The sequence below is a fragment of the Pogoniulus pusillus genome, chromosome 11 (assembly GCF_015220805.1).
Source record: "Pogoniulus pusillus isolate bPogPus1 chromosome 11, bPogPus1.pri, whole genome shotgun sequence".
In the NCBI taxonomy this organism is placed as follows: Eukaryota; Metazoa; Chordata; class Aves; order Piciformes; family Lybiidae; genus Pogoniulus; species Pogoniulus pusillus.
Window position 1 is genome coordinate 11,046,378 of NC_087274.1, and position 26,091 is coordinate 11,072,468.

Below are 26,091 nucleotides of genomic sequence, written 5' to 3' on the forward strand. Positions count from 1 at the left end.
TTCAAAGGGATAAGGAGCTTGAACAGCCACAGATCAAAGCCCCTAGGAGAAACAGAAAAATTCAAGTCATGAGGCAGAGGGGCAGCAAAGACAGGAATCAGTTGCTAAAATCATGTTTGGCCTCTCCTGGTGGTTCTAGGGTTAAATCTTTACATTAAAGCAGACCTTCTTTCCTTCTTTCCCCACCACCTCCAACACCAGGCCATTCCCCAGCTAAAATCATTATTCACTGCTTCATGTCCGGCCATAACCTCTTTCCCCAAAACCTAAAAGCTGTTCATGCACCATCACATCAGACAGGATGCAGGCTGGGGAGGGAGAGAGGGAAAGCCATTTTGAATAGAAGTGTTAAGGAAGAGAAACTTACTTTGCAGCATTTGCCTTGGTGGGGGATCCAGAGATCAGCCTGCTTGAAGAGCATCTGGGCTAAATTCCTGTGCAACTTCCCCAGCAACTTGCAGTGCTGCTGCCCTCCAAAAATGAGAGAGCAAAGAGGAAGAGAGAGAGAGCAATACTGTGCAGAGCACAGCGCTGCAGAGAGTGAGACAGAAGCAGCAGAGTGAAGCACCAGGCTGCTGATTAATTCAGCCTGTTTCCAGTCACGCTGCAGATCCAGCAAGGAGGCGGTGGATGGGGGTGGGAGATGAGGGTGAGAAAGGGGAGGAAAAAAAAGGGCAGAGAGAGAAGAAAGTTTGCCCAGGATAGCAGCAGATGCCTGTAAGAATGGTTCATTCATCAGAGGGAGCCAACACAGCCAGAATCGCTGGGTTCCCTGTCTGCAGAGATGCATATGCATGCACAGCAAAGGTTGGTGCTGACAGACGGGGGTCTGTGGAAAAGCAGATGGCAAATCAGACAGGACAAAGTGCTATCAAATACACCATAGGGGAAGGAACACCTGAGCAGGCAAGCAAAAAGATTAAATTGAGACAGAGAGAGAAAGCAATACTAACATACTAACTCCCCTACACCAATCTAGGATAGTCTTCCAGGTGACTCCACAGCTTTGGATTCAAGCTCCATTTAAAAATACATGCATTTGCAAGCTAAGATGGTTACAGGTCCAGTGGTAGTTCCTTCTCTTGTTGATGAAGATAGTAGCAAAAGCCCCTTTTGGCATCCAATATTCATATACCCTGAGCCACACAATCTAAAGAGAAAGGTGCACATAAATTCTTCACAGCCATGTGCCATGCCAGGGGCTGCTCATTTACTGACACCTGGGCAGTGGCAGAGAGAACGTAAAGGATTAATGCAGACAGGGAAGGGCTGGGTAGAAGAACAGGTAATGGGATAAAAAGGCCTTTGGAGGTGAGGAAGGAGTGAGCCTTCCCTCTTTCATCTCTCAGAGGAATGCTTTCTCCTTGTTGTTACAAAGGAGCACTTTTCTGAATGAGTTTTTATATAGCTCCTGCTTCAGTGCCGTCCCAATTCTGTCTAGGGCCTTCCAGTTCTGCAGAGCAATCACTAAACCAATTACTCTCACTCCACACAGAAAGGGGCAAAGAACTGACCCAGCCAAGAGCCATGTCCATAGCTTGCCAAGGATTACAGCTGGCCAGCACGGAAGTGACAGACAGGCACTGCAAAGGCTTCCAGGCTCAGCACATCACAGAGCTCTGAGGAGCTCTGATACATAAAGGTATCAGGGCTCACCTAAGCTCCCTGGCCAAGCTCCTCACTTCCTTTTCTTCCCCGAGATTCAGATGTCTAAAGAAGCACAGCCCATTCTGCGTGTTTAAAGCTGGAGGTCTCACTATTTACAGTGAACCCAAGGCAGGGTCTAGTCACTGCCTCTGTGCTGGCACCGAGTTACACACTGGTGTGTAACCTCACAAAGCTCTGAAAGTCAAAGCTGAAGGTAAGCACACACTGCATTTGCTTTCAGGAGAAAGCAGGGGGAGAAAGAGGCAAGACATCCTTCATCCTTTTGCAGGGCATTGTGTTTCCTAGACAACAATTTTAAACTGCAGAGAGGAACAAAATGTCCTAATGGCACAATTCTTCCTTCCTTCCTTCCTCTTTTCCTGCTAGGAAACTACTCACTGTCCTTGCTTCTACATAAAGGAAAAAGTAAGAAGAAAAAAGAAAGGATCAACAACAGCATGTGGTGAGAATGGACAGACCATCACACAACATACATGTAACACCCTCCTCCTGTCACAGTGCTGTTTGTTTTCCAGGGCAGATCTTTGTTTCCCTCCCTCCAGACCTGTCTCCCTTGGCTCTGCACCTTCCAGAGACATGAATGAACATGAACAAAACAAGCTGCTGGTGATGGTGCAACGCCAGGAATAACCCTTGTGCCTCATGCAGTTGAGAAGTTCTACCATAGCTTTCTTTCAGCTCAAAACCTAAAGCTTTGGTTGTGAACATAAATGGAAATGAATCAAATTGTCTCTTGTTTACTCCACTGTCGAGAGACCTTGCTGTGAAGTGTTTTGTGTACGGCAGTAATTTGTACTATGTAGCTTCCTTCTGACACCAGCAGGTATCAAAAATTGCACTTGGACATGCATTTGTGCATTAAATAACAGAAAGAAAGAGCAGAAACTGTAAACTTGAGATCTGAAGATAAAACTGGGGCTTGAAATAAAAGGCTGAGTATAAAGGCAGAGACTGAGACCCATACAAAAACTACAGCATAGATAAAAGATGCCTGTGGGGAAAAGACCAGTTTATGAAAAACCTTTGGAAGAAGAGCTGAGGTGTCAGAGAATCACAGAACGTTAGGAGTGGAAAAGACCTGGAAAGTTCATCCAGTTCAAGCCCCTTGCAGAGGAGGATCACCTATAATAGATCACACAGAACTGCATCCAGGTGGGCCTTGATTATCTCCAGAGAGGGAGACTACACAACACCCCTGGGCAGCATGTTCCAGTCTTCTGACATCCTCAAAGGGAAAAAATTCCTCCTCACGTTTACATGAAACTTTCTATGCCTCAAAGAAGAGCCAGGAATAAAAGCAAGAGACACAATTACTGTCCAGATGAGAAGAGGCAAAGCACTAGAGCTGCTTTTCAGCCCAAAGGTGCAGCTCTTGTTAGGTATGCTGGAAGAAGACAGCTTGGGACCAGCAGTGCTGTAGCAGGAGCAATGTGGTGCCCAGCACAGGCACCCTGAGCAAGTTTCCGGGCTCTGGCCAGGAGACACAGGGCTGTATCCAGGCTGCAGCAATTACACTGCTCAGTTGTTATTGGTAACTACTGTGCCATGGATGATGTCAAGAAGATTTAATAGTTGTGTTGCTGCAAATACAGCCTCTGCACCTAAAGATTTCAAAAATTATGAGCCTCACACTGTCTTGTGGCAATCAGTGCCTTGGTATATGCTGAGTGGGTGCCTGGGGCAGAGCTTCTGGCACCTTTCACAGGTATTAATTTCACTTCAGAAACACAAAGAAAATTAAAAAGTCAGGAAAAGATGAGAAAGAACAAGATATCAGCACATTTAATTTAAGAAGGTTTTGGCACTGCTCCTAAAATACTCTCTGCCTTTCTCTGCAGTGTCTGGCTTCTGGCAAAAATTGGAAGACAGCCTACATTACACCTGAGAAATTCTGATCCTCAGGCATTTCTGACAGCAGAGCTGCATTAACTGACTGGAGTCAGAGGACAAGGCTCTTATCTTCTGAGTGACAGGTGTCTGTGCTGCAGCAGTGCTCTGAGCACATCTTCTGTTCCAGAAGTGCTAACTCTTCATCACATACATATATCAGAGCAAAGAGATTGCTTTCAGCTAAATTTGGGACTGCTGTTTTCACTTGGACTCATTTTATTTTTGACATTTTAAAACAAGCCTAGCACATCAAATTTATTACTGAGGTTCCACAGCAGATTAATTTGGTTCTTTATCAATATTTACACAATGAAGTTCTTCACTTTGGAAATGGAAGATGGATTCTCTCTAAAAGAGGATGAAATAAAGATCTATAGTGTTTGAAAACAAACCAAAAAATGAAGCAAATTCCTTAACATCACATAATACACTTCTAGCAAGAATAAACCATGGACTTTCCTCAGAATCCAAAGTTAAGTTGTAAAATACAATTGTGTGCATCAATGTGGGGAAAGACTAAGAGACTTGGGGTGTTCAGCCTGAAGAAAAGAAGGCTCCAGAAACACCTTAGAGAAGCCTTCCAGTACCTGCAGGGGGCTACAAGAAAGCTGGAACTTTTGACAAGGGCTTATAGTGGCAGGATGAAGGGGAATGGATTGAAGCTTGAGGAGGAGAGATTAAGACTGAATATTAGGAAAAAAAATTGCAGTGATGGTAACGAGACACTGGAACAGGCTGCCCAGGGAAGCTGTGGATGACCCATCCCTGGAGGTGTTCAAGGTCAGGTTGGATGGGGTCTTAAGCAACCTGATCTAGTGGGAGATGTCCCTGACCATGGCAGGAAGGGTGGAACCAGATGATCTTTAAGGTCCCTTTCAACTCAAACCATTCTATTTGGTGGATCTTTTGTCTTCATTTTTAATCTCTATTCAGAAAGGAAGGGAAAAAAACCCTTCAGTAAGTAAGGAGAAAAAAATGGGACTTCAAAACACCATGACCCCCCCACAATCTCCATGTGCAGGACACTTTCCCAGAGGCCTTTTAAAGGTCTGATACAATATTGTCCATGCTTCTGTCCAGCAATTTGATACTCTCCTTCCTGCCTTGTACAATGAAGAATGTCCTAAGAGAAAGATGAACTGAAGACAGCAGCCCACAGTGAAAGTGTCCCCGCTGTGTGCTGCCAGGGCTGCTTTCAGACCCTGCACAGAACACAGCCCTGCAGAGAATGGTAACTGCATCATCTCTTTAAGTCATCGACAGCAGATTAGCACATGATGTCATTAACAAAAGAATAAATAGATAATTATCCTCACTGGGATGCTACCTCCATGGTAATACAGCAATTTGATATAGGACAATAAAGGTCAAACATCTCCTCCAAGAACATCAGCACCCAGAAGCTCAGGTTCAGAACACAAACCCCACTAAATGAGAAGTCTGGAGAGCAAGTGGAAGAGCTGATATGAAAAACTAAGTACCTTTAAACTCATACTGCTGTAGTCATCTTCTAGAGCAGCAATGAGTTGAGGTGATTATCTAACAGGTACTTTGCACTAATGAACAAGCCCACTTCTTCATGCTGGAAAGGCTATAAACAAAGCAACAAGAAGGGGATGCACTCAGAGCAATAGCAAAGCAGCTAACATGCTCTGGCAGACAAAGCTTGCAGTGTGGTGGAGAGAGAGGACACCAAAAAGGAAAGCCAAGAATGTTCTCTTACCAGAGCCAGCTGAGAGCTTGGCATGTAGAATGTTCTCCACTGGTCTCAAGCTACCTGTTCCAGTTCTGGCTGGCATGCAGAGTAAGCACCAGTTCACTTTTTTCAGTGAGAAAGGCATTTAAAATCAGGTGGCTGCTAAAACATGGCTAAACCACAAGTGACCAGCAGAATGCTCACTGTAGAGCTCAAAAACATTTTATTTTTAATAAGCAGTAATGTGTGCCAAGTTTACAGTCTCCTGTCAGCCACAGCAGATACATCTTTTTGGCTCCTATAGCAGCTGTTCATAAAGATCCCTCTCTCTTCCTTTTCCTTTGAAGCTCCAAGCATGGCAAGATAGCAAGAGACAGACTGCTCCTCCAAACAATATCTAGACTTATCTATGGCTTTTTTAACACAGATCTAGACATGCTGTCCTACAGCACTACCTAGAAAGACATGCAATTGCCCAAGAAATACACACACCTATCAGAAAAACTGAACTCAGATGGTTTTCTTAGCTTTATCAGTGAGGTCACTCTCTAATAAAGCCACGTTAAGTTTCGAGACGACTGAAGCTTTACCTTAAACCTCAAGAAAGACACAGCAGATGTGACAGAATATACTTCACCTGCTCTGTTCCAGCATGGTATCTCAGTCCCTGCAAAGGCCTTAACCACTGATACAAGCATGTACACCCCTAGGAATGTGAAGATGCCAGAATTCTCAACACTGATACTAACCATGGACTGTATCATCACATCGAAACACCAAATGGTGAGTCCTGATCCAAACTAACGAAAGACAATGAAAAGGACTCAACATCTATGTTGGGCATGATCCTTATCAGGAAACTTACCTGACACTTCTCCTTGAGGTCCATGGCTAGGTGGTTCTGTAAGCATGTCCAGCAAAAAGGGACTGCTCCTCAAGGGAGAACGTCTTCTAGATAGAGGTCAACTTGGCTGCACTTATCACATCACCATCTGTAGAAACAGAAGAGGAAACAGTCAATCTCTCCATACCACTCCTGTGGGACAAGAAAGTGATGAAATTCACAACATTTGAATTACAGGATTGGACTTGAAAAGGAGAACTGGGGAGCTGGTAGTACATCATCCCTCCCCTTACCTAGACCTGACCCTATTTACTTAAGTTCCCCTCAAAATCTGGCAGCAGTAGAAGAATCAAGTTCCCTGCAGCTCAGAGTTATTATTGCAGCCCTGACACACTTTTGGGCAGGCCTCCAAAACAAGCTGACAAAGCATTGGATTCCACCAGGTGTTGGAGCATGCTGTCACCCACAGCTATTTGTCTTGCTATTCTTATCTACCAGGAGCTTTGTCCAGATAATCTCTAATGGGGCCTGCAGTAATGATTCTTCCATTTGCTGAACAACACATCCACTCTTTGACAGGGCAAAAACTGGGCTGAGCATGTATCTGACCACCACTAAGCAGGTCAGAAGTCATAAAGACAACTCCAGATTGCCAGGGAACCAAACAAACAAGGAAGCAACTAAATCTGCAAATCAATCCAGACCACCCACACTTTTACTAGATACAAGAGGACTGGCTTTTGCCAGCTGGGATTTACTACCCTGATCTACCCAATCCTGCCTTCTTAAAAGGATTCTGGAGATCACACCCTCGAGGCAGTCAAGCACAGCACAGCTCTCCATGATGCTACTTCGTTTCAAGGAAAACAAAAGGCATCCCAAGCGTCTCAGAAATCCACTGCTGCCCCATGCTGAAGAGTTAGATGTCAGTATTTCCTCTCTTGCAGACACATCCTGCACCTGCATTCCAGGAAGCAGCAAGCACTCAGCATTCAGACTGCTGCTTACCCAAGAACTGCCTGCAGCACAGAGACCAGCACCTGCAAGTGCCATTTTTGGGCTGCTGCGTGGCTGGGATGAGCCACAACTCTGCCCTAATTTTCTGTTCTGTGACCCTTGTCAATGTGCACACACCATGGGAATGAAGCTATTTTCAGTCAATTCCTATCCCTGCCAGGCCAATTAGCAATTGCAAAGAGAGGATCAGACAAAGTTACTGGAGTGAAGCTGGCAAAGAGGGCTGGGAGTGGGAAGCAGGAAAATCTACTTCTGAATGCTTGCACACAGCAGCTTAGATCCTCAGCATTTCGTTTTCAACTTGAGAGTGGATTCATATAAGGAAAGGGCAAGAGGAGATGATTTTAAGGAGAAAATGGTCACTAACGATAAAAGGGATAAGAAATAAATGCACAATTTTTCCTTTCACTCCCCCTCACCAGAAGATTTATTAGCAGACCTGCTGAAGGATTTATGCATCATGCTCTCACTTGTTCAAATGAAAGCTAAACGTCTGAAATTCTCTCTGGATCTAGACTTCAAAAGCATAATTATCCCTGACACAAATGGGTAACTGGGAAGTCAAAGTCACAAAGGCAGAAGAAAAAACATCCTGGACTGTTTGTGCTAATCCCATGGTGCCCAAATCATTACCAGCAGTGGATGGCTCTGGCTGGAGGGCAGGGGCCATGCAGGGAGGCAGCTGGGCAGGCGCAGGAATTGCAGCAGTGCCCTCAGTGAGGTTCTGGTTTGGGCAACAAATCGAGATGTGGTCCTGAGCACAAAACACACCATTCCTTAAAGTTCAAGGCACATCACCCACGTACTTAGGAACGTCACCCTGAAGTCCTTTAGTGCTAGGAGGCAGGACACACAGGGTGTTACAAAAGAGATGGGATGGGATGTGACCTCATTAATGCTTATAAATACATAAAGGGCAAGTGCCAATAGGATAGAGCCAGGCTCTGCTCAGTGATGCCCAATGGCAGGACAAGGAGCAATGGGTGAAAGTTGAGGCATAGAAAGTTCGATGGAAATATAAGGATTTTTTTTCCCTGTGAGGGTGCCAGAACACTGGAACAGGCTGCCCAGGGTGGTTGTGGAGTCTCCCTCTCTGGAGATATTCAAGACCTGCCTGGATGTGGTTCTGTGTGATCCTGCTCTAGCAGGCTGGTTGGACTGGATAAGCTTTTGAGGTCACTTCCAGTCCCTTACATTCTGTGATTCTGTGATATTGGTTAGAAAGAGTGAAAACTCCCCCACTAGAGAAAGTCAAATGCTGTTATAATGGACAGTACGGCAAAGGCTTGCAGAAGTAATCAGTGATGCATGAAGTGCTACTCATCACCATACATCCTCAGGGCTTCTCCAAAATTGGAGCAAATTGACCCACAAACAGTTTAATTCCACTCACATCCCAAATTTAGGGTGCCAACAACGGTCAGATTGTAAACATTTCAAACACAGAAAGCAAAGAGGCCACTTCTTTCCTGTGCCAGACTGGATGTTTGAAGCAGAATGTTTCATTTTTTTTCAGAGAGGAACTGCATTTGAAAAAAAGGTTTTCATTTAGAACCAAGAATTCCAAACACAGCTAATCCTAAACAGGTCAGAATATCTTAAGGTAACTGAAAAACCAAAAGCAAAGTCAGGCTACAATCATAAATCGTCCTTCCTCAATTCTTGCACCAGGGCTGGCACTGGAGCCACACAAAGTGCAATTTCTGTGCTTTCTTTCAAATACATAAGTTAGCAAAACCAGATGTCTGCAAGAATAATGCAAAAATTATGTCACACCAACTAAAAAACTTACGTGCATCACAGAGAGCTTGCAAATACCCAGAACAGCTTCACATGGTGAAGCTGAAGCAGTTGATGAGTTCTGTAGGCAATGTGCAGAGCTGCAGAATTGTGCATTCATCCCCTCCACTCCCTACAAGATCCTTGTGTGCCCTGCCCCTCCCCACCCTGAATCTTCTGATTCAGGGACTCCAGTTGTGCATCCAGCCCCTCCACCCTCTCAAGGTCCTTCTGTGTGTGTCCCTCCCAGACTCTTCTGTTTCAAGGACTCCTGTAATTGCTACCACCAGATGTGTTTCTCCATCACTCCTACCCAACAGCTGGGACTCGCCACACTCTGGATGCATCCTAGGAGTTTTGTGTGCTGTTATTTTTTTCTACATGGGAGTATCTGCCTTCCTCTGTCCTCCCTGTTATCTCTCTCTGTCTGCCCAGGCAATTAGTCACTCCTGCGTCGACATGTCAAACTCTGCCAGATAGCAGGACAGAAATGAAGTGGGGCTGCTTTGCTGGAACATGTTAGTGGGCGGCAAGTATTCAGCCACAATCAGAGATGCCTGAAGCTATGGTTGCTCTAACCAGACACCAGAGGCTCCAAGTGCAGCCAGTTCACTCCTCTCACCTTACAGCATACTCCATCCCACTCAGGATTCTCATGCCCAAGCAGGCTGTGAAGCTCAGAAATGGCTGGAAAGTGCCATCATGCTGTGCTCATCATGAGAAATACTCTCAAATCATTAGGCAGAGCGAAGCCCAACTTGAGGTCCACCAAATAACTCAACCCAATGCATGCATGTCTAGCAGCAATCCAACTTTCCTGAAGTCCTATATGCCAAACTTGGTCCATAGTTAGCCCATAGCTATGTGAAGAGGACCTTCAAAGCTCACCTTGTCCAGCTTTCCTGCACTCATCAGGGACACCTCCAGCTAGATCAGGCAGCCCAGGGCCACATCAATTCTGATCTGGAAGGTCTCCAGGGATGGAACTTCAACCACATCCCTAGGCAGCCAATTCCAATACTTTACCACTCTCATTGTGCATAACTTCTTCCTAATATCCAAACTACATCTATCCTGCTCCAGCTTCAAACCATTGTCCCTTATCCTATCACTACAAGCTAAACAATCCCTCCCCAACCTTCCTGTAGGTCCCCTCCAGATATTGAAATGCAGCTGTAAGGTCTCCCTGCAGCATTCTCCATACTGAACAGCCTCAATTCTTTCAGCCTGTCCCCATAGGAGTGGTGCTCCAGCCCTGTGATCATCTTTGTGGCTCTCTGGAACCACTCCATCAGGTCCATGTCTCTCTTTTGTTGGGGGCCCCAAAATCACTTCTCAACCTGCTGGCCATGCTTCTTTTCACACAGCCCAGAATGCCACTGGCCTTCTGGGCTGCAAGTGAACACTGTTGACCCCTATCCAGCTTCCCATTCACCATTACCCTCTTTGGTTTATATTTAAAGCAGTACAGGGATTGCCATATCTATCTGATACCCTGACCTGCTCAAATCTGAAAAATGTATTTCCACCAGCCCAAACACATTCCTGCTTGGAAGTGCCCTAGTGAAGAGTAAGTATTGTAGCTTGATCCGAATATCAATGAGTGTTTGAAACATCCTTCTGAAGTGCAGAAACAGAGCTTTACAAGGAGCCATTCGATTACCTAATCGTCTTTCAAGTAACACGGTCCCATGCAGTCAGTGTATTTATGTAAGTAATAAACACTGTGCTTTGAGATCCTCCTTTGAAATCCAAAGATTACAAAGCACAGCACACAAGATGAGTATGAGGTAGCAGTGCTGAAATTTCACAGCATGCCACGTTATGTACACAACTTCTGAGACAACTAACAAACAGATCAGATAACTATATGACCTCTAGACACTGGGAAAGGAAAATGTGTTTCAGAACCTGCAATTCTCCAGGGAGAAAAAGAAATCAACCTAATGATACTGTTTTCCCTAAAGTGTTCAATCACTGATGCCTTCATGTTATTTAGTGAAAATTCCCAAACCTACATTAGTCTCTGAAAAATGCTGGGGAGTCTGAACACTTCTTGCTGCCAAAACTGAATTCCTCAAGAACAGAAGCCTGATCTGTCTCCCAGAATAGAAACACGGGGGAACAGATAATAACCAAAAAAAGCTGCTGCCTTGGAGAAAATGCCTGAGATTAGAGCTGATTGTTTTGATATCAGCACAACCATACAGTCTTCCTACTTGTGAAGAGCTGATGTCTGCCTGATAATTTGCAACATGGGCACATTTGCTGATATATGGGCTTCCAAAGGTGCATCCAGTGACACTGTCAATTGCTTTGAGACCCACTGAGAGCTCAGAGTAATTACTGCATGGAAGCTGGCAGCCACACTCCTTGGCTTCCATATCTGCTTGTGAAAAAACTTGTCAAAATTTGGGCCAGCTAAATATTTTCTGATTCAATAACCTTTAGTTAGGATAGACATAGGCATATCTGCTTCCCAAATAAACTGAGAAGTAAATTTATTAATGTCTGGAAAGTAAGTGAGATTTTCTGAAGTAATGCTGTGTATGTGCTAAGTATTAGCAACTCAGCAGTGGTCAAACAACTCATTTGTGCATGGCTGTGAAGAAGCTGTAGTGCATTTCACACAGGCTCAGCTTGCCTTGCCAAATGACAGGAATGAGAGAGAGAGATCTACTCTACCTTGAATCAGGAACAGGATGGAACTTGAAATTAACTCAACATTTCTCTTCCAACTGACAAGTGCCTCTTGGGGCTGAAATTAATTTTTTACTTGCTGAGAGCTGTCCAATAAAAACTACCTCTGACTCCTGCCTTCTTTCTCCACTACAAAACTTGCACAGTGCACTTGTTTGAAAGGATAGTGGAGGCTTAAAACAAAAGCTGAGCAACAAGGTGGGAGAAGGTGAGCAGGAAATAGCTTTAACTCACTTATAAGAGTCAGATCACTGGTCTCCTTGCAAGATTAAGCCTAGTAAAACAAGATGCTACCCAATTGAAAGAACACATTTTTGTTTTAATTTTGTTCTTGTGAGTTCAAAAGTAATCGAGGGATATGATCTGAAGAAAAATCAAACTAGTTTAGTCTACCTCACTCTTTCCACAGGCACTGATTCTGTTTCAAATTAAGGTACAGTAAATCTGAAAGATCTTTGCTGTGTTAATTTTTCCCTACTTGGTTATTAAAAAAAAAAAACCAAGTGTTTGGGAATTGCTTTACCTTTTCTGTTCCAGGTACCCTAAGCCTGGCACAGAAAGAAACAGCTTGTACGGATTCAAGTGAGAAATATAACAAAAGGCTCGGTTCTGAAAGTTGTAAGAACCCCTCCAGCTTCTGCAGAGCAACAGTACATCATCTGCTTTGTTGCACAATGACCCAAACGACAGCTAAAGCATTTTATTGCAAAGGTGTGTAAGAATTCACTGCAAAAATGACAGCTTTCATTCATCATTCTGTGGGTTATTATGGCAACCAGGATTGAGTAACTACTTCCACTTAAAAATAATAACTTGACATGCAAGAAAACCACACAAAGGATTTTAGTTTTGTTGGCCCAAACTAAAATCAAGAAAGTCTATGCTAGATTAAGAGGACTTTCTAGCAAATCAATTTTTGCTGGCATACACTGACTCACAAAGTGCAGCTTTTTCTCCAACTCCAGTTTGTGATTAAGGATGCTGCAGGCACAGTCTACAGTAAAACTAGGTTAAAACGCCAGTGTTTGCCATTTGGAGATATTTTAACAACCATCGCAGTGATGGGAAGTGTTTTCTGGGACTCCCCTGAAGCAGGGCAGTACCTAAAGGCCATCAACAGACAGAACTCACAGCTCATTCACCGCAAAGGGCAGCCCCTGCCTACAAGACACTGATCTACACAGCAGTCTGTGTTTTGCTGCTCTCTCAACAAGCTCCATGAAAGTTTTATGATGAACATTTGTATCATGAGCTGCGTCTAGATATAGGGCAATGAGCTGGCTGACTCGACTGTGAAAAGAAAACAGAGGAGCACTTGGTAGCTCTTTAAGAACTTCTTTACCGCTCTTTAAGATTCTCTTTTCACTATTCACTCACAAGTTTTCTGGACAGAGATCCAAAGTGCCCTTTTTGGTGTACCAACAGTCCCATACATTACTGCAGATGTTAACTCTAAGGAATCCAGCTTTCTGAAAGCCTAAGGGCTGGACAAAACTGCCTAAGCCCTTGCCAGCCCTACAGAAAGAATTGTATTCTGGCCATGGCCCCCGGCCCTGCCAGTCCTACCCAGCTGCAGGGGTATATAAACTCTCACATAGCAACCCTCTTTCAGGGCTGTATTTCTACCTGAAGCAGCTCGGGTTTTGTAGTGCTTGCTGTGGATTCCAGCAGCTAGCAGAAGCAAGGACAGCCATAAAGATAGACCTAAACAGGTAGAGTTGTAACATGAAAACTAGAGGAAGGAGGTTTGTTTTCATGGTTGCTTGCAGTAGCAATATTGACTTGTTTTGTGACCCAGACTTAAAAGCATTAATATCTTAATCTTCTCATCAGGTAAAAAATGTTGGCAATGCATTTCTCTAAAAGGTCATGGTTAAGAAGAAGATTATGTAAAGTGTTTTGATGTGCTTGGGTAAAAGACAACAATAAAATACAGAGCACGAAAGAATAAATGCTATCTCGTGTAAAACCAACACAGTGTAGCTATTTATCTGCATGCCTGTATTAAGCTGGCTTCTTAGAGAGTGAATCTACTTTGCCTGCCAGGTTGTTCAAATTTTGCTATATTTGAGCAAGCCTGTAGCTTAATGCAGCACAGCAGCTGCTAAGATGTATATAGAGGAACATGCTTTTCTAAGCAACATAAACAGTTTCATAGAGATCACCCACTACTATTCTAGTGCATTTCATTGTGTATGAGCTCTCTGCTCAATTAGGAACCTTACTCTAAAATTGCTGGGGAAAATAATGTGATTTTTGACAAGTATCCTCTAGCAACTGCCTTTTCTTAGCAAAGGTGAAAACCTGTACTATTTGGTAGCTGCCCCAAGAGCATGAACGGGTGCTTGTGCTCATCCACTGTTATCTTGGTAACTTAAGACTGATAAGACTAACAAAGAAACTCTTCTGTTGCACAAGATGTCCTATGAAAACTCTCCGAGTCTTAAATGCCTAACTCAAACCATACCTACCCTCCGTCTGTGGGCTTTTCCTTTCTCTCCAGCTATCTTTTAGGTAGATAGAATCAGCTAAAACAAACTTCTTGTGCTTTACTCAATGGGTTTAACTGGGATTTTTCGGCCTTTTCTTTTTCCATAACGGCCTCTTTATTCCGAGAAGATAAAGCTCCCCAACAGACAAACGGCGGTGATGTATCAGAGAACTACACGGACCACAGCTTCTGGAAACAGATCAAGTGGATGTCTGAGGCAAAAAGCGCGTTACGAACTTATGCTGATCAGCGGCCTGCCATGAGGTAGGAGCGGGAATGAAGCACAATGAACAACTGGTTGAGTGGAGGCTGCTATCCCAGCTTGAAAGGAGGGATCAAGGCAAAGTTGTGAAAGCGCTTTAGTCCGAATTTGGGACCATCCCTAAAACCCTCAGGCTAAGGACAAACCTGCGGTTGCTCCGAGCGCACCCACAGCTGATGGAGCACTCCGCTTTCGGCTCCACTGCGGAGGCTCGGCCCGACCCCCACTTCCCAGCCCCGCCGGGACTGGGGGAACGGCCGCAGCCGGCGCCCGGGGGGATGCTCTGAGGCGCTGCGAGGCGGAGCCTGTCCCTCCCTGCGGGAAAAGCAGCTAACACGTGTGGGAGTGCCTTTTCTGGGTCTTTTTTGATTGTTATTTCCTCTCCCTCATAAGCCGCTAGGTAACGAGGTGCTAAGGGAGGAGAGGGTGCGAGGGGAATGGCGCTGCGCGGGACCTGCGGCTCAGGGACAGAGGGAGGACAGCACGGCGGGAGCGCCGCCGGCTTTGCCTCAGGCCTCCCCCGCCATGCCAGGGCAGCCTCGAGCTGCCTCCCCTCCTGGCCCCGCTCCTCGACGGGACGCAGTACGGCCGCGCCGCGCCCCGCCGCCGCTTGGCCCGTACTCACCAGCCGCGCCGGGCAATCTCGGCAGGGAAGCCGCTCGCCCGCCAGGCCTCCCCCCGCGCCGCCGAGGCCGCCATCAGGGTCACTGGCAAGCGGGACGCCACGGCGCAGGGGACCCACGGTGGCGCTTCGGGGCGGCCTCAAGAAGCCGGCGCCTGGTTGGTGAGATCCCGCCCGGCCACCCTCACGCCGCGCCGTGATTGGCTTGGCCGAGTGGCGCGCGAAGCCAGCCGTCCGCCCTGGCGGCAGGTCGGGGCTCGCCCTGTGGGCAGCCGGCGCGGGCTGCGCGTCCCGGGCACAGGCTGCTCGGTCGGTCACGGCGGCAGTGCTGAGGGGGGCGGCGGGCAGAGCGACCAGGCCTGCGGCTGCTGGAATGACATCAGTGAGACGGTACTGAGAGGCAGTGAAATGACTCAGGGGTGACGAGAACGCACGATGGGGCGGAGAGGGGTCAAGAGTGGCCTGTGGCCTAAGGCTGCAACCCCTTCTTAGGGACAGGCCGTGGTGGGTGTCCCAGTCGGAGGAGGATGAGGGAGAAAGGTCTTCTATTGTGAGGTCTGTGCCTGTGCAAGGGGAGGGTGACACCTGCAGATCTGCTTCTGAAAAGCCACTTTTGCTGTAGAGTAATCGACTGCCTGGAAGTCTCAGAACCACTTCAAGGCAACACTGGGTGCTAGAAGCACAGGAAGCTGTGGTGAGAACCTGCATACAAACTTGCCAAGTGGGCAATCCGATGAGAAATCTAAGCCACTTTAGAATCTGGAAATTAAATTAGAGGTGTAAGGCAGAGATGGTTCTCTTCTGTGCCTTTATACATTAATATGGAACATTGGCACAGGTTGTCCAGAGGTGATAGATGCCCTGTCCCTGGAAACGTTCCAGGTCAGGCTGGACAGGACTCTGAGCAACCTGATTTAGTTGAAGATGTCTCTACTTACCGTAGGGAGGTTGGACTAGTTTTAAGTTCCTTCCAACCCAAACCATTCTGTGAATTTATAGTGGACTAGCTACATCACAGAGATGTGTCCCCCAGTTTGAATTCTTTCCCCCATTCCTGTAATTCATTGCAGAGTTTGTGCTATCCCAGGTTGTGATGCAACAGTTCCCATATGAGATTTTTCTTTATGAAACGGATGTTCATTAGGGAACTAAACTACAGATGCCAAGGCCTGGTTTGCAACTTCATGGTGATGAATTCTACAAAGAACTTCAGCTCTGCGCTGTTTTACCTGCAGATGAGGTTCTGGCTGAGAACGTGGTGCTTTGAGAGTGTACTCAATGTTCCTTTGAGACAATCTGCTTTCACAGTGTCTGAAAATGCACAGTGCAGGATTTCTACAAGTGAGATAAGGGAGGTTTTAGCTCTTTTAAATGCTATCTAAATTTTATTGAGGAGAATAAAAGCTGCCAAACTACTGATTTTCCTGAGCTGCTTGTTAACCAGAAAACTCCCCAAAATCAGTTAACAAAAACTCCCACAACCAATACACTTGAGTGACACTGGATCTGGTGTCTTAGAAAGAAATAAAGTGGCAGGTCTGGGGAATTTCTTGTGTTATTTAGAGATGGTACAAGGAAGGGGAAGAGGATAAATGTGTTACTGGAATTGTAACAACATAAGATCATGAGTTGTGCTTACTGCTGCACGAGTAGCTCTGTAGTTCCTCTTTAGATTGTTCCACCTCTAATCAAATCTACTTAATTAGTAGAAGCTTTTATTTAAAAGGTCAGAGCAAAGATACAGCTTGAACAGAAATCTGGAGTCTGGATTATTTTGCCTCTGACACCGATTCCCTGTGGGTCTTGAACAAGCCACTAATAAAACCTGTTTTCACTCATAAGTATGCTGTGTACAGAATTTCTGTCAATGAGATGCACAATTCTAGGGGCTGATAGCCTAGACCTTTAACCTCATTGTGCCTTTATTTCCTCCTCCATTCACCTCAGAGTGTTTTAGGCACGTAGTGATTGGAGAGTGTTGATAGTAAGTGAAAAACATTATCAAAGTGTCTCGTTACAAGGCCGGTTGGAAGAGCCAAAACACCCTTTAATGGGAATATTGCAATAGATTCAGAAATAGGACAGGTATCCAGAGAGCACTTTTTCTGTGTTTTCTAGTGCTAAATGACAAAAGGAAAACTCAAAAGGCAAATGCTGTAGAGTACTCAAGAGGCACTAAACTGGGATTCTTTTTGATCTGAGAACTTTGGTGCAAAGACCTGCTCTACAAGAATTGCTTACATCATCATCCTCTTGTTTTTGATATTACAGAATTATGAATGAGTGTTCTAAACAAGATAATGTTAATTCTAGATGTATATAATAAATGTAACATTCTGGTATAGAAACCTCAGATTGGTCACTTTTGCCTGCAAATTAACTTTCCTTCCCATGCTGGCCTCAAAATACCTATTAAAAACTATTTCTCGTGGGCTTTTTTTCCCCAAATCCTTGTGCTGCTTGGATTCAGTTCACTCTGTAAAAGCCTCCCATATCGTTTTGGTAGGAAGTGAGTTTACAGAATTTAAACAGACACTGCAAGCCTGTGTGTGTAGTCTGAAAAAGCTTAATTTCATGCTTACCATGTCTTCAGCGCAGGGATATGCTGTCTCCTCTTGGGACCACAACATATGGGCAGAGAGACATGCTCAGTTTGCTGTAAGCTTCCGCCTCTGAATGGCTTGCAGTGCCCGACTGATCCAAGGGAACTATTTGACCTCCCTGCATGTGCTTTTCAGTCAGTCCTCATCAGTGTGCTGCTGCGGGTAGAGCAGACATGAGGATTTGAGTAGGACCACTTTAAAGCAGGTATCGTATGCAAAACCCCCTTTCTTTGCCTTTTTGTTCTTGGTTAGCCTCTCTGGCAAGATGTTAAAGTTGCATTTTGATCAATAGATGCATAGCATTTCTGAATAGTACTGCAAAATAATATAAAAACTAGTTAAATTGGTGAGAAAACATTATATTGTTTAGAAAAGGCAGTTGCTCTATGTGTGATTTCCCCCCAACCCTTTGCACATTGCATGACAGATGCTGGGGACTGAACAGATTTCTAATGTGTGTGTAGTGATGAGAGGAATTAAAAGGGGAAGATTGTTACAAAAGCTGTCTGAGTCTTAAAAATGAAAAGCAGTAGCTGAGTTGACCAACACCTCTACCAAAGCTGAAGGGCAGATAGTATTTCATTTTAGCTGAAGGAAATTACTTCCCAGCTCCTCTGTCTTTAATAACTAAGGGAGATGCATGGAATTCAATGTCTAATTATAAAAAATAAGTGAGAGGAGATATTCCTCAAAAGAGATTCTGCCTTTTAGTAGCAAACAGCATCTTCTTTGTTTTTCTCCAAACTGAAAGGTAATTGAACTGACAATTCCAGGCTGTCCTGAAAATGACAGATGACTGAATTGGGAGTAGGAAGAAAGCAGAAGCTCTTTTGTACTAAAGAAAGGGAGATGGCACACTATAGTTGGATCTGGTTCCCTTTTACAGATTTCTTTCAGAGTTTAAGCAGCTCTGGGTGACCCCAGCCAATTCATTATATTGTTTAATGCCAGCAGTGGCTGTTAGAGTTCCCAGGTAGAGCAGCATTTCCTACATAGTCATGTTTATAACACTCTTGTCCTTTCTTCTCTTTGTGACTATAGAAATACATATGGCATGGGAGAGCATCTGCTTTAGTACATTCTTCCTACCTCACTTAGCTTTACTGTAAGACTCATGAGTGGCTTTGTACTGGACTTTTTTTTCCCCTGCTAGTTAATGAGGCTAAGCTAAATTTTCTTGTCTCCTAATTTATAAAAGAACAGTCCCTGTTTGTCTCACGTGGTAATGAAGCTGCTTCAGAAAGTGCTCTTGAGATCTGTAATAAGTAAAATTGTGGAGCTGTTTTGGCAGATCAGCTGTTCTGTCTGGGTCACAAGCATCAATACTTATTTACTGCACTTGGGCAGATTCACAGAAGCAGGCAGTTGTGATAACATTTCAGTATGCATGTGAGAAAGCAAGAGCAGAGCATTGGGATGGTTTCAGAACAGAGGGAGCTGCCTCATGGTTACAACTAGGCTCAGAAGTCAAGAACTGAGAATTCTGTTCCTAATGCTGTTGAACGTCATGGATTTGGGCAAATCCTCTGCCTCTGTTTGCAGAATATGGTTACTGACATTGTGTATAGATGTATATGTCTATCACAGCCCCTTGATACTGCTGCCTTTATCACTATCACAAAGCTACAAACTAAAATGAAACTAAGTAGTCAATATACAGCAAAACACTTACCCAATCCAGTCACTTTCCTGTTATGTAACAAACAGAAAACACATTTGGATAGGTTTTGTCCTTAGCTTTGCTGTCTGATTCTGTAATTGCTACTGTCACACAATGTTCCAAATACAGGCATATGGGGAAATCCTATCTAGACCAGAAACCTGGATCTTGATTTAAGGATTTAGAGAAACTCTGGTAATACCAGTTAAGTCTTGTAGACTACATCACTGGATCCAGCTTGCTTGGTGACTATTTTAATACTTAATTGAGAATGAAGGAGATTTGTCACCTTTTCTATCTTACTCGATCTGCAGGTCTGCTGTAGGTGGCCTGACTTTAAAACTAGCACCTAGATGCTGAGTCTTCTCAAGGTGTTTATTATCTTCCTGGGCTATGTCACATTCATTGCTCTTTTGTTGCTTCAGGCATGTTTGAAGCAACTTCTGGTCCAGGACAGACTGAAGTATCTACGGAATGGAATAGGTTTGGGTTTTATGGCTAATGTCCCTAGCTTGATTATTACACTGAGGCCAACATGGGTTGATGTAAGAAGGCAAGATAATAATGTTCATGCACCAAATATCAACAACCCCATTCCCAGCATTCCCTTCTTGCTGTGCCTACATTCCTGGCATTCCCTTATTTGCCGCACCCATTTTATTCTTGTGCATCTCAAACAGAGGTATAGGGCAGGTCAATTCCCCTACAGCTGTCAGAAGAGGAGTCTTCCAGCATTACATTTTTCATCTTGCAAGAAAATTGAGCAGGATTATCTTGAGGTATCTGCATCTATCCTACATTCCCCTTAGCAGATTGTCTGAATTGTTTTCAGTGAGAGGAAGCTTTCTGTCTTGGTCCATACATCAGGCTGCCTGTGTACATCTCAGATAACTTAGAGTTGTACTATGTGCAGAATCCCAGTATGAACTTTTGAGCATCTTTAGATGCATTGAGCCTGTCAGAATTTTGCTTTGAAAATAAAATAAAATGGGTCACTACAATTCTTTGAAATTGGAAATGCATCAGAGTAAGAAAGGTAAAAAGGTAAAAATGAGTAATAATACAACTATTGTTCTAGATGGCATTTAAAAAAACATCACTGCAACAGCACACAGCTCCTTAAATTGGCAACTGGGCGTTGCAGTTCACGATGATTGCAGATTCTCGTGGCTTAGAGTGGTCTTTACAAAAAATGGAAAGCTTACAGAAAGGATGAAGTGATACATCTTGGAGAGCTCCGGTAGGAAAGCTTCTTTTGCCTGTGGGTCAGCAGATACAGAGGCTGAAACACGTAGAATGTAGGGTTAAGCCACACTGTAGTAAAGAAATTACATTTCAGAAGCTTCTCAAGGTGAGCTGTCAGTGAAACACCAGTTGTGGTGAAGCAGGGACTTAATGAAGGACAGAGGTCCCTTCTGTTAGAGCTGGCATGTGATGTAAGATTCCCACAACCACCAAGCAGTTCCTACTCGTGCTCAAGGGAATTTACACCCACCCTGTTTTAGTTTTGATACTGACAGTATCTAAAGTACTCAGATTTTAGATACTCTTTTCCCCTCTTGATTAGAAGAAGCCTTAAAGAATTTGGCCACTTGCAACCTAATCTACAAATTGAGGAACTACAAACCAGGGATCACTTTTGTTTTTTCTTGTTGCAGCCTCTGCCCCACTCATGTGATCATTTTCTGGGCCTGATCATTTTCTGGGCCCTTTCTGTGTCCTGCTGTATTACCGGAAAGAGTCTGATGTAGTTCTATTTGCTCTCCATGCACACAAAACACAGACCACGCTAACTCATTCTTTCACTTCTCTGTCAGTTCACAAGCTTTTAACTTGTGTTTGCCAATAGAGAATAGATATGAATCAAAGCTAGAACAAATATTTTGTGACTATGAACCCTCTCTAGGTTCAACAGCTCTCCAATAGTTCCTAGTTGCTCTTTTGTTTGAGGCAGAGGCCCCTGGGCTCCAATTTAAGCTCCCATGGTTAGTTTTTAAAACCACCTTTGAAGCTGCAAGTGTTGATGATCTCAGCAAGTGGGAGTGAGAGGTCACTTCTTTATTCCTCTGAATGAAAAGAAACAGTATAGAATATCTTCCTGCTTAGCCTTAAATGTCTTACATCAGCTTTACAAGGAGGTGCATTTACTGCATCCGAGATGGTGACAAAACCAAAGAGGAAGTGCAGTTGTGTATCTCTCAATACAGGCCAGAGCTTCTTGTCCGGAGCAGTATGTTATTACAATGTACACCAAGTTCCTGCATTGCTGTGACAGCACTAGAAAAAGTTAATCTTCTGATAACGTACATTTGGAGCTCTGAGTGGTAATAATACCAAAGTTTCCAAAATAATTAAATTCCACTGCAAGGACACAGACAGTAATGGAGCAATAGTTTGAAGACCACGTCAAGATAAGGAAATTTATCACTATGATTTGTCTTCAACATCTGTGCTAACAGAACTGCTGTCACCAACGTTAAACTTCATCATCAGTAACTTTAGGTGCTAATACACCATCCATATGAATATCCCAAGCAACAATTTTAAATCTGGAGTGGCTGCTTCCACAAAAATACAGTTTTCAACAAACATTCCTCTGACCTATTCCTAGCAAACCCCATACATTCACTTCCCCAGACTGCTCTGGGAAGTTAAAAAGGTATCCAAAAGAAATGTCAGACATTTTCTTATCCTTAGTACTTCTTAAAATACTCAGAGCTAATCTGGGATTATATTTTATCACCACAAACTGTCACAGAAAATTCAAGATATTCCCAGACTAAAAAGCATTTGAAATTGATCCTTTAGCAAAACAATGTCTGTGTTGCCTTTTTCACCCCTGCTTGCAGCTCTGCCAGGGTTTCAGTTTTTGCCGTAGTGAAGCTGCACTGTTTGCACAGTAAGTTGTGTATTTTTCTAAAGCATTATCTTGTTTGCAAGCTGGGGGAACACTCTATACTAACTGGATTGCAGGCAAGTATATATCTCAGAGACCTCTTTATCAGGAATATCTTTCTCTAAGACTTTGATCTCTGCTATTTCTAAAATTCGTTGCTTGTTTGATTTTCTAGGTCTGCCCTTTTAAAGTCAAGCAGCTGCAGCCTCTTAAAGTAGCAATGGTTCAACTGGCAGCTGTTAGCCATGTCTGGCTTTTCAAGTCCAGCTAAAAGTAGCAGCTATAACATTTCTGGGAAGACATTATTTAACTTACAGAAGGCTTACTAAGAACTTCCAAATCCTTGTTTTGAGGTCACACATGAAACCAGAGATTCCATAAGCCTGATCTAGGAACAAGTATCAGAGACTTAAGAGATCTTGGAATCTATCTCCAGTTTCATCAGTCGTTGTCCCTGGAGGTGAAACACTTCTGCATCCTCAGAACATCTGAGACATTTGTAGCATACTCAGCTCCTTTAGCTTTTTTCCACCCTTTCCAATTTTTGAATGAAGCATTAGGGGAATTCACACCTTCCCTAATGCCCCTATCTGGGAACAAGCTAAAACCCCTTAAGAACAATGCTATCAGGAGGAGAAAATGATCTTGCTAAGGGGTTTAAACAACAATTTCATCCAGAAATAACCCCTCAAGAATCTTTATCTAGCTGCTGAAGTATTAAGACTACCAGCAGGTAATGTCTGCAGAATGTGTTTTACAAGCCAGATTGTATGAGGTAGCAGTATATATTCTGATGTTGTTGTCATCTTGATATGGATGAAACCATGACAACCCCTCTGCCCTGCAAAGTGCAGCTGGGGAGATCAACCAGTGTGGTGATTTATTGAAAAACAAACAAACAAAAAAGTGTAAGTGGAGGATGAAAATATGTCCATCTGTCATAAATTATAATTTTTCGATGTCTAAATTAGATGCAACCTAAGTCCAGAATAACCCTACATTTACAGGAGCCTGGATGTCAACTCTAAAGCTTGTGTCTCTATACTGCTGTGCTTACACTCTCCACGTTCCCAGTCTCAGCATCTTTTTGCAGGTAGGGGAGTAACCTATTCGGGGAGTGAAAAATAAATGTAACCACTATAATTGTCTCATCTTTTCAAGGGAGCAGGACAGCTGTGGAAAGCCTGTACTTCAGAGATGTGGGTTTCTTCTCCAGAGCCAGAGGAATTGTATTCAGTGGCTTTGTTGAGGAATCACGGCCTGATGTTTACCTAAGCAAGCGTTTTACTGTCTGCTGTAATTAGTCTGCTCATGCGAAAAGCATGTTAGGAGGGTCATGTAAACTCTGGAATTATCACCTGTGCAATCTGAGTTGCACTCTCTGTGTATATTTTAATTGCAAGGTGTGATCACGCTGTTGCGTTTTCCCCCCAGTGCCTTACTCAGTGCTCAGAAGGGATGGTAGCTGTCACGTAGCGGCTCTACTAGTTGTAGCCCTTGCTCTGTGAACTGGGAGAGCGGTTCCGCACCCCTTCGAACACTGCGTGGACAAGCTCGGTGTTTAACGCCGGCACGGAGCTAGCTACAGGTAGCTTCTAGCCTAAGTTCTTGCTAGCCCCGCGCTGTGGTATGCTGCCTCCCAGGCAAGTACAGGCACTGATAAACGAGGCAAATACTCTGACAAAGCCAAAGTGGTTTTACCCCTAGAAACCTGTAGTCGTGGCTGCCTCGCCCGCGGGTTTAATCTCTTTTTTGCACGGCTCATACGAAAGCGGGGCTCGGAAGGGCTCGGTACCTCTTCGGCTACCTCTGCCCGCTCCTTCCCACACAAATCCCGCGGCAAGGCCGAGTGTGGGGAGTGGTGCCGGGTCAGGAGGGCCTCGGGGCAGGTACCTGGCGGCGGCCGGTGGGAAAAATGCAGTCCCGGTTCGGAAAGGGGCAGCCGCGAACCGGGAACGGAGCCCCTCGCGCTCTGCGCATGCGCCGAGACGGCCCGCGCGGGGCAGGGAGCGCGCGTGCGCCTCTCCCGGGTGGGCGGGGGCGTGGGGGGGGGGGTGGCTGACAGCGCTGCTCTCGCGAGATCGGCAGCGGGAACGGCGGCGGCGGAGCAGGCGGCGGAGGGCGGGGGGGGGGCCGGCCGCGGGACGGGGCCGTAGCGGCAGCTGAGGCGGCGCTGGAGGGGCGGCCGGGCCGCGTGGGGCCGGGTAGGCGGCAAGAACTCTCGGGCGGGGCGGTGCCCCCCAGCGCTGCGCGGTGAGTCGAAGGGGTGTGCGTGTAGGAAAGGAGGGAGAAAGGCAGGCGGCGGGCTGCCTACCCCCCTGCTCCTCACCCCGGTGCGGCGCGGGTAAGGCACTTCCCGGCGGGGCCCCGGCTAGGTAGCCCCCTACGAGCCTTGCCCGGGCGAGGGGCACACGCTGAGTCCTGGCCACGGGCGGTCCGCGGTGCCACGGCCTGGGCTCCTGGGGTGTTCCACCTATCTCCGGCTGGCTCCGCAGCAGTTGCCTCAGCACGGTCTCTGCGCCCCGGGGCTGCGGGCCTGCGTCTCGGCGGGGCTCGGCCTTCTTGGGGCGCTAGGCGCTTGTCGGGGTCGCGGGCTCTGCGAAGCAGGACTAGCCGGGGGGGCTGGAGCAAGGTACTGTACTCTAGAGGCGTTATCTACCAGGCAGGGCTCCCTCAACAGCTCCCCATGCGAGGGTACCCCGGGCGGCTTCAGCCTTCGGTCACGTTCTTTGCTGTTCGTGTGTGAGGTTTGGACTGGTGGTATTTCTTGGAGCTTACTTTTAATGTTGCCTAGAAGTCTTCCGTAATTTCAGGCCTCTTCCAAAGGTTAAAAGGTTGTGGCTACCCTGTAGGCAGGTTAACATCCCTATCTTTCTCCAAAGACCTCTTGGATCATGCTTCAGACGTGAGTTTCGATGATAAAGACGTTTTTGTCCTAGTCTCTTTTTTCTCCTCTGAACTTCCTGCTTGAGATTCGGTGTTGGTTTTGTGGGCTATGGCTTCACTTGCCAATATAGCTCCAAATACTCTGCAGAAGACAGGGATGCAGTCTTGTTAACTCCCACAACATCTGACTCAGACATCTCTTCTATAACCTAGAGAGAAAAATATTGTGTAGCACAGTTAATAACTGGGAGAGCAATTCATGGATAAATATAGTGTTTAGGGACATCCATTCCTTGTTTTCAAAAATATTGAATGCCTGTGGTCAGTGGCCAAAATTTGAAGGGTCACAGACTGTTAGTGTTCCTCTAATTCAGGGTTGTTTGTAATCCATTTCTGCATAAACCTTAGAGATCGAGACATTGGGACAAAAAAAGACCTTTCAATTATTATTGTTATAATGGTGAACTCATGTGGTGTTTTCAGTATTTCATAATGCCAGGCAAGCTTGTAGCATTAAAATTGGCAGAAGTGAAGTTTTGAATTACCTGATAATACTTATCAGATCAATTAATTTTATTTGTGCTTTGTGCTCCAGCTTAGTTTTAGCAGGTCATATCTTGAGTTGACCTCAGACAAGACGTGCTTAGTGAAGTTGAAACATATTAAGCTAATAGATCATGAGTGTCATTTATGACCCTGAATGTTCTGGGGTCTATATGTTGATAATTTAATTTACCTCCTTCATTTGTTATGTTACACTTCCTTATTTGGCTAATTTGAATTAGTGCTCTGCCCTTATGATTTTTTCTTTCTATTCTTTTGTCTAGAGCCTGACATTTCTGCATGTCTTCCCGATGATGTATCCACACATTTTCCTTTCTACCACCCTCAGCAGTGTTTTGTCCTGTAACAGCTGATGAAGCTTAGGATTTGATCCTTTGCAAAATCTTCCACTGACTGTATCTTCTTTCTTCCCTTGCTTTGGCTTTTCTGAACTGCTTATTGCCCTTTCTTGCTTGTATCACTTTCCAGAACAGTAAAAGAGTGGAAAGCACAATGAGAAGGCTTTTGCTTGAT

At 45.0% G+C, this 26,091-nt stretch overlaps 2 protein-coding genes across 7 annotated transcripts in view; one reads left to right on the forward strand and one right to left on the reverse strand.

Annotated features, from left to right (window-relative positions):
- Positions 1-15,078, reverse strand: part of TMEM94 (transmembrane protein 94) — a 57,916-nt gene extending 42,838 nt beyond the window's left edge. For 2 of the 4 annotated variants that reach the window (XR_010303986.1, XM_064151047.1), the window contains exon 1: positions 368-736. Coding sequence is in view for 3 of the 4 variants with exons in the window: in XM_064151047.1 (XP_064007117.1) it covers positions 368-736 (369 nt within the window). In the remaining variant the exon portion in view is untranslated. Of the gene's footprint in view, positions 1-367; positions 737-5,281; positions 5,338-6,119; positions 6,247-14,972 lie in introns of those variants that run through there. The other 2 variants (XM_064151049.1, XM_064151048.1) reach the window with 2 other exon arrangements.
- A 9,181-nt stretch (positions 15,079-24,259) lies between these two features.
- The window catches only part of GRB2 (growth factor receptor bound protein 2), a 54,682-nt gene continuing 52,850 nt past the window's right edge, over positions 24,260-26,091 (forward strand). The window contains exon 1 of one of the 3 annotated variants that reach the window (XM_064151051.1): positions 24,260-24,381. The gene's annotated coding sequence lies outside the window, so the exon portion shown is untranslated. Of the gene's footprint in view, positions 24,382-24,407; positions 24,473-26,091 lie in introns of those variants that run through there. The other 2 variants (XM_064151053.1, XM_064151052.1) reach the window with 2 other exon arrangements.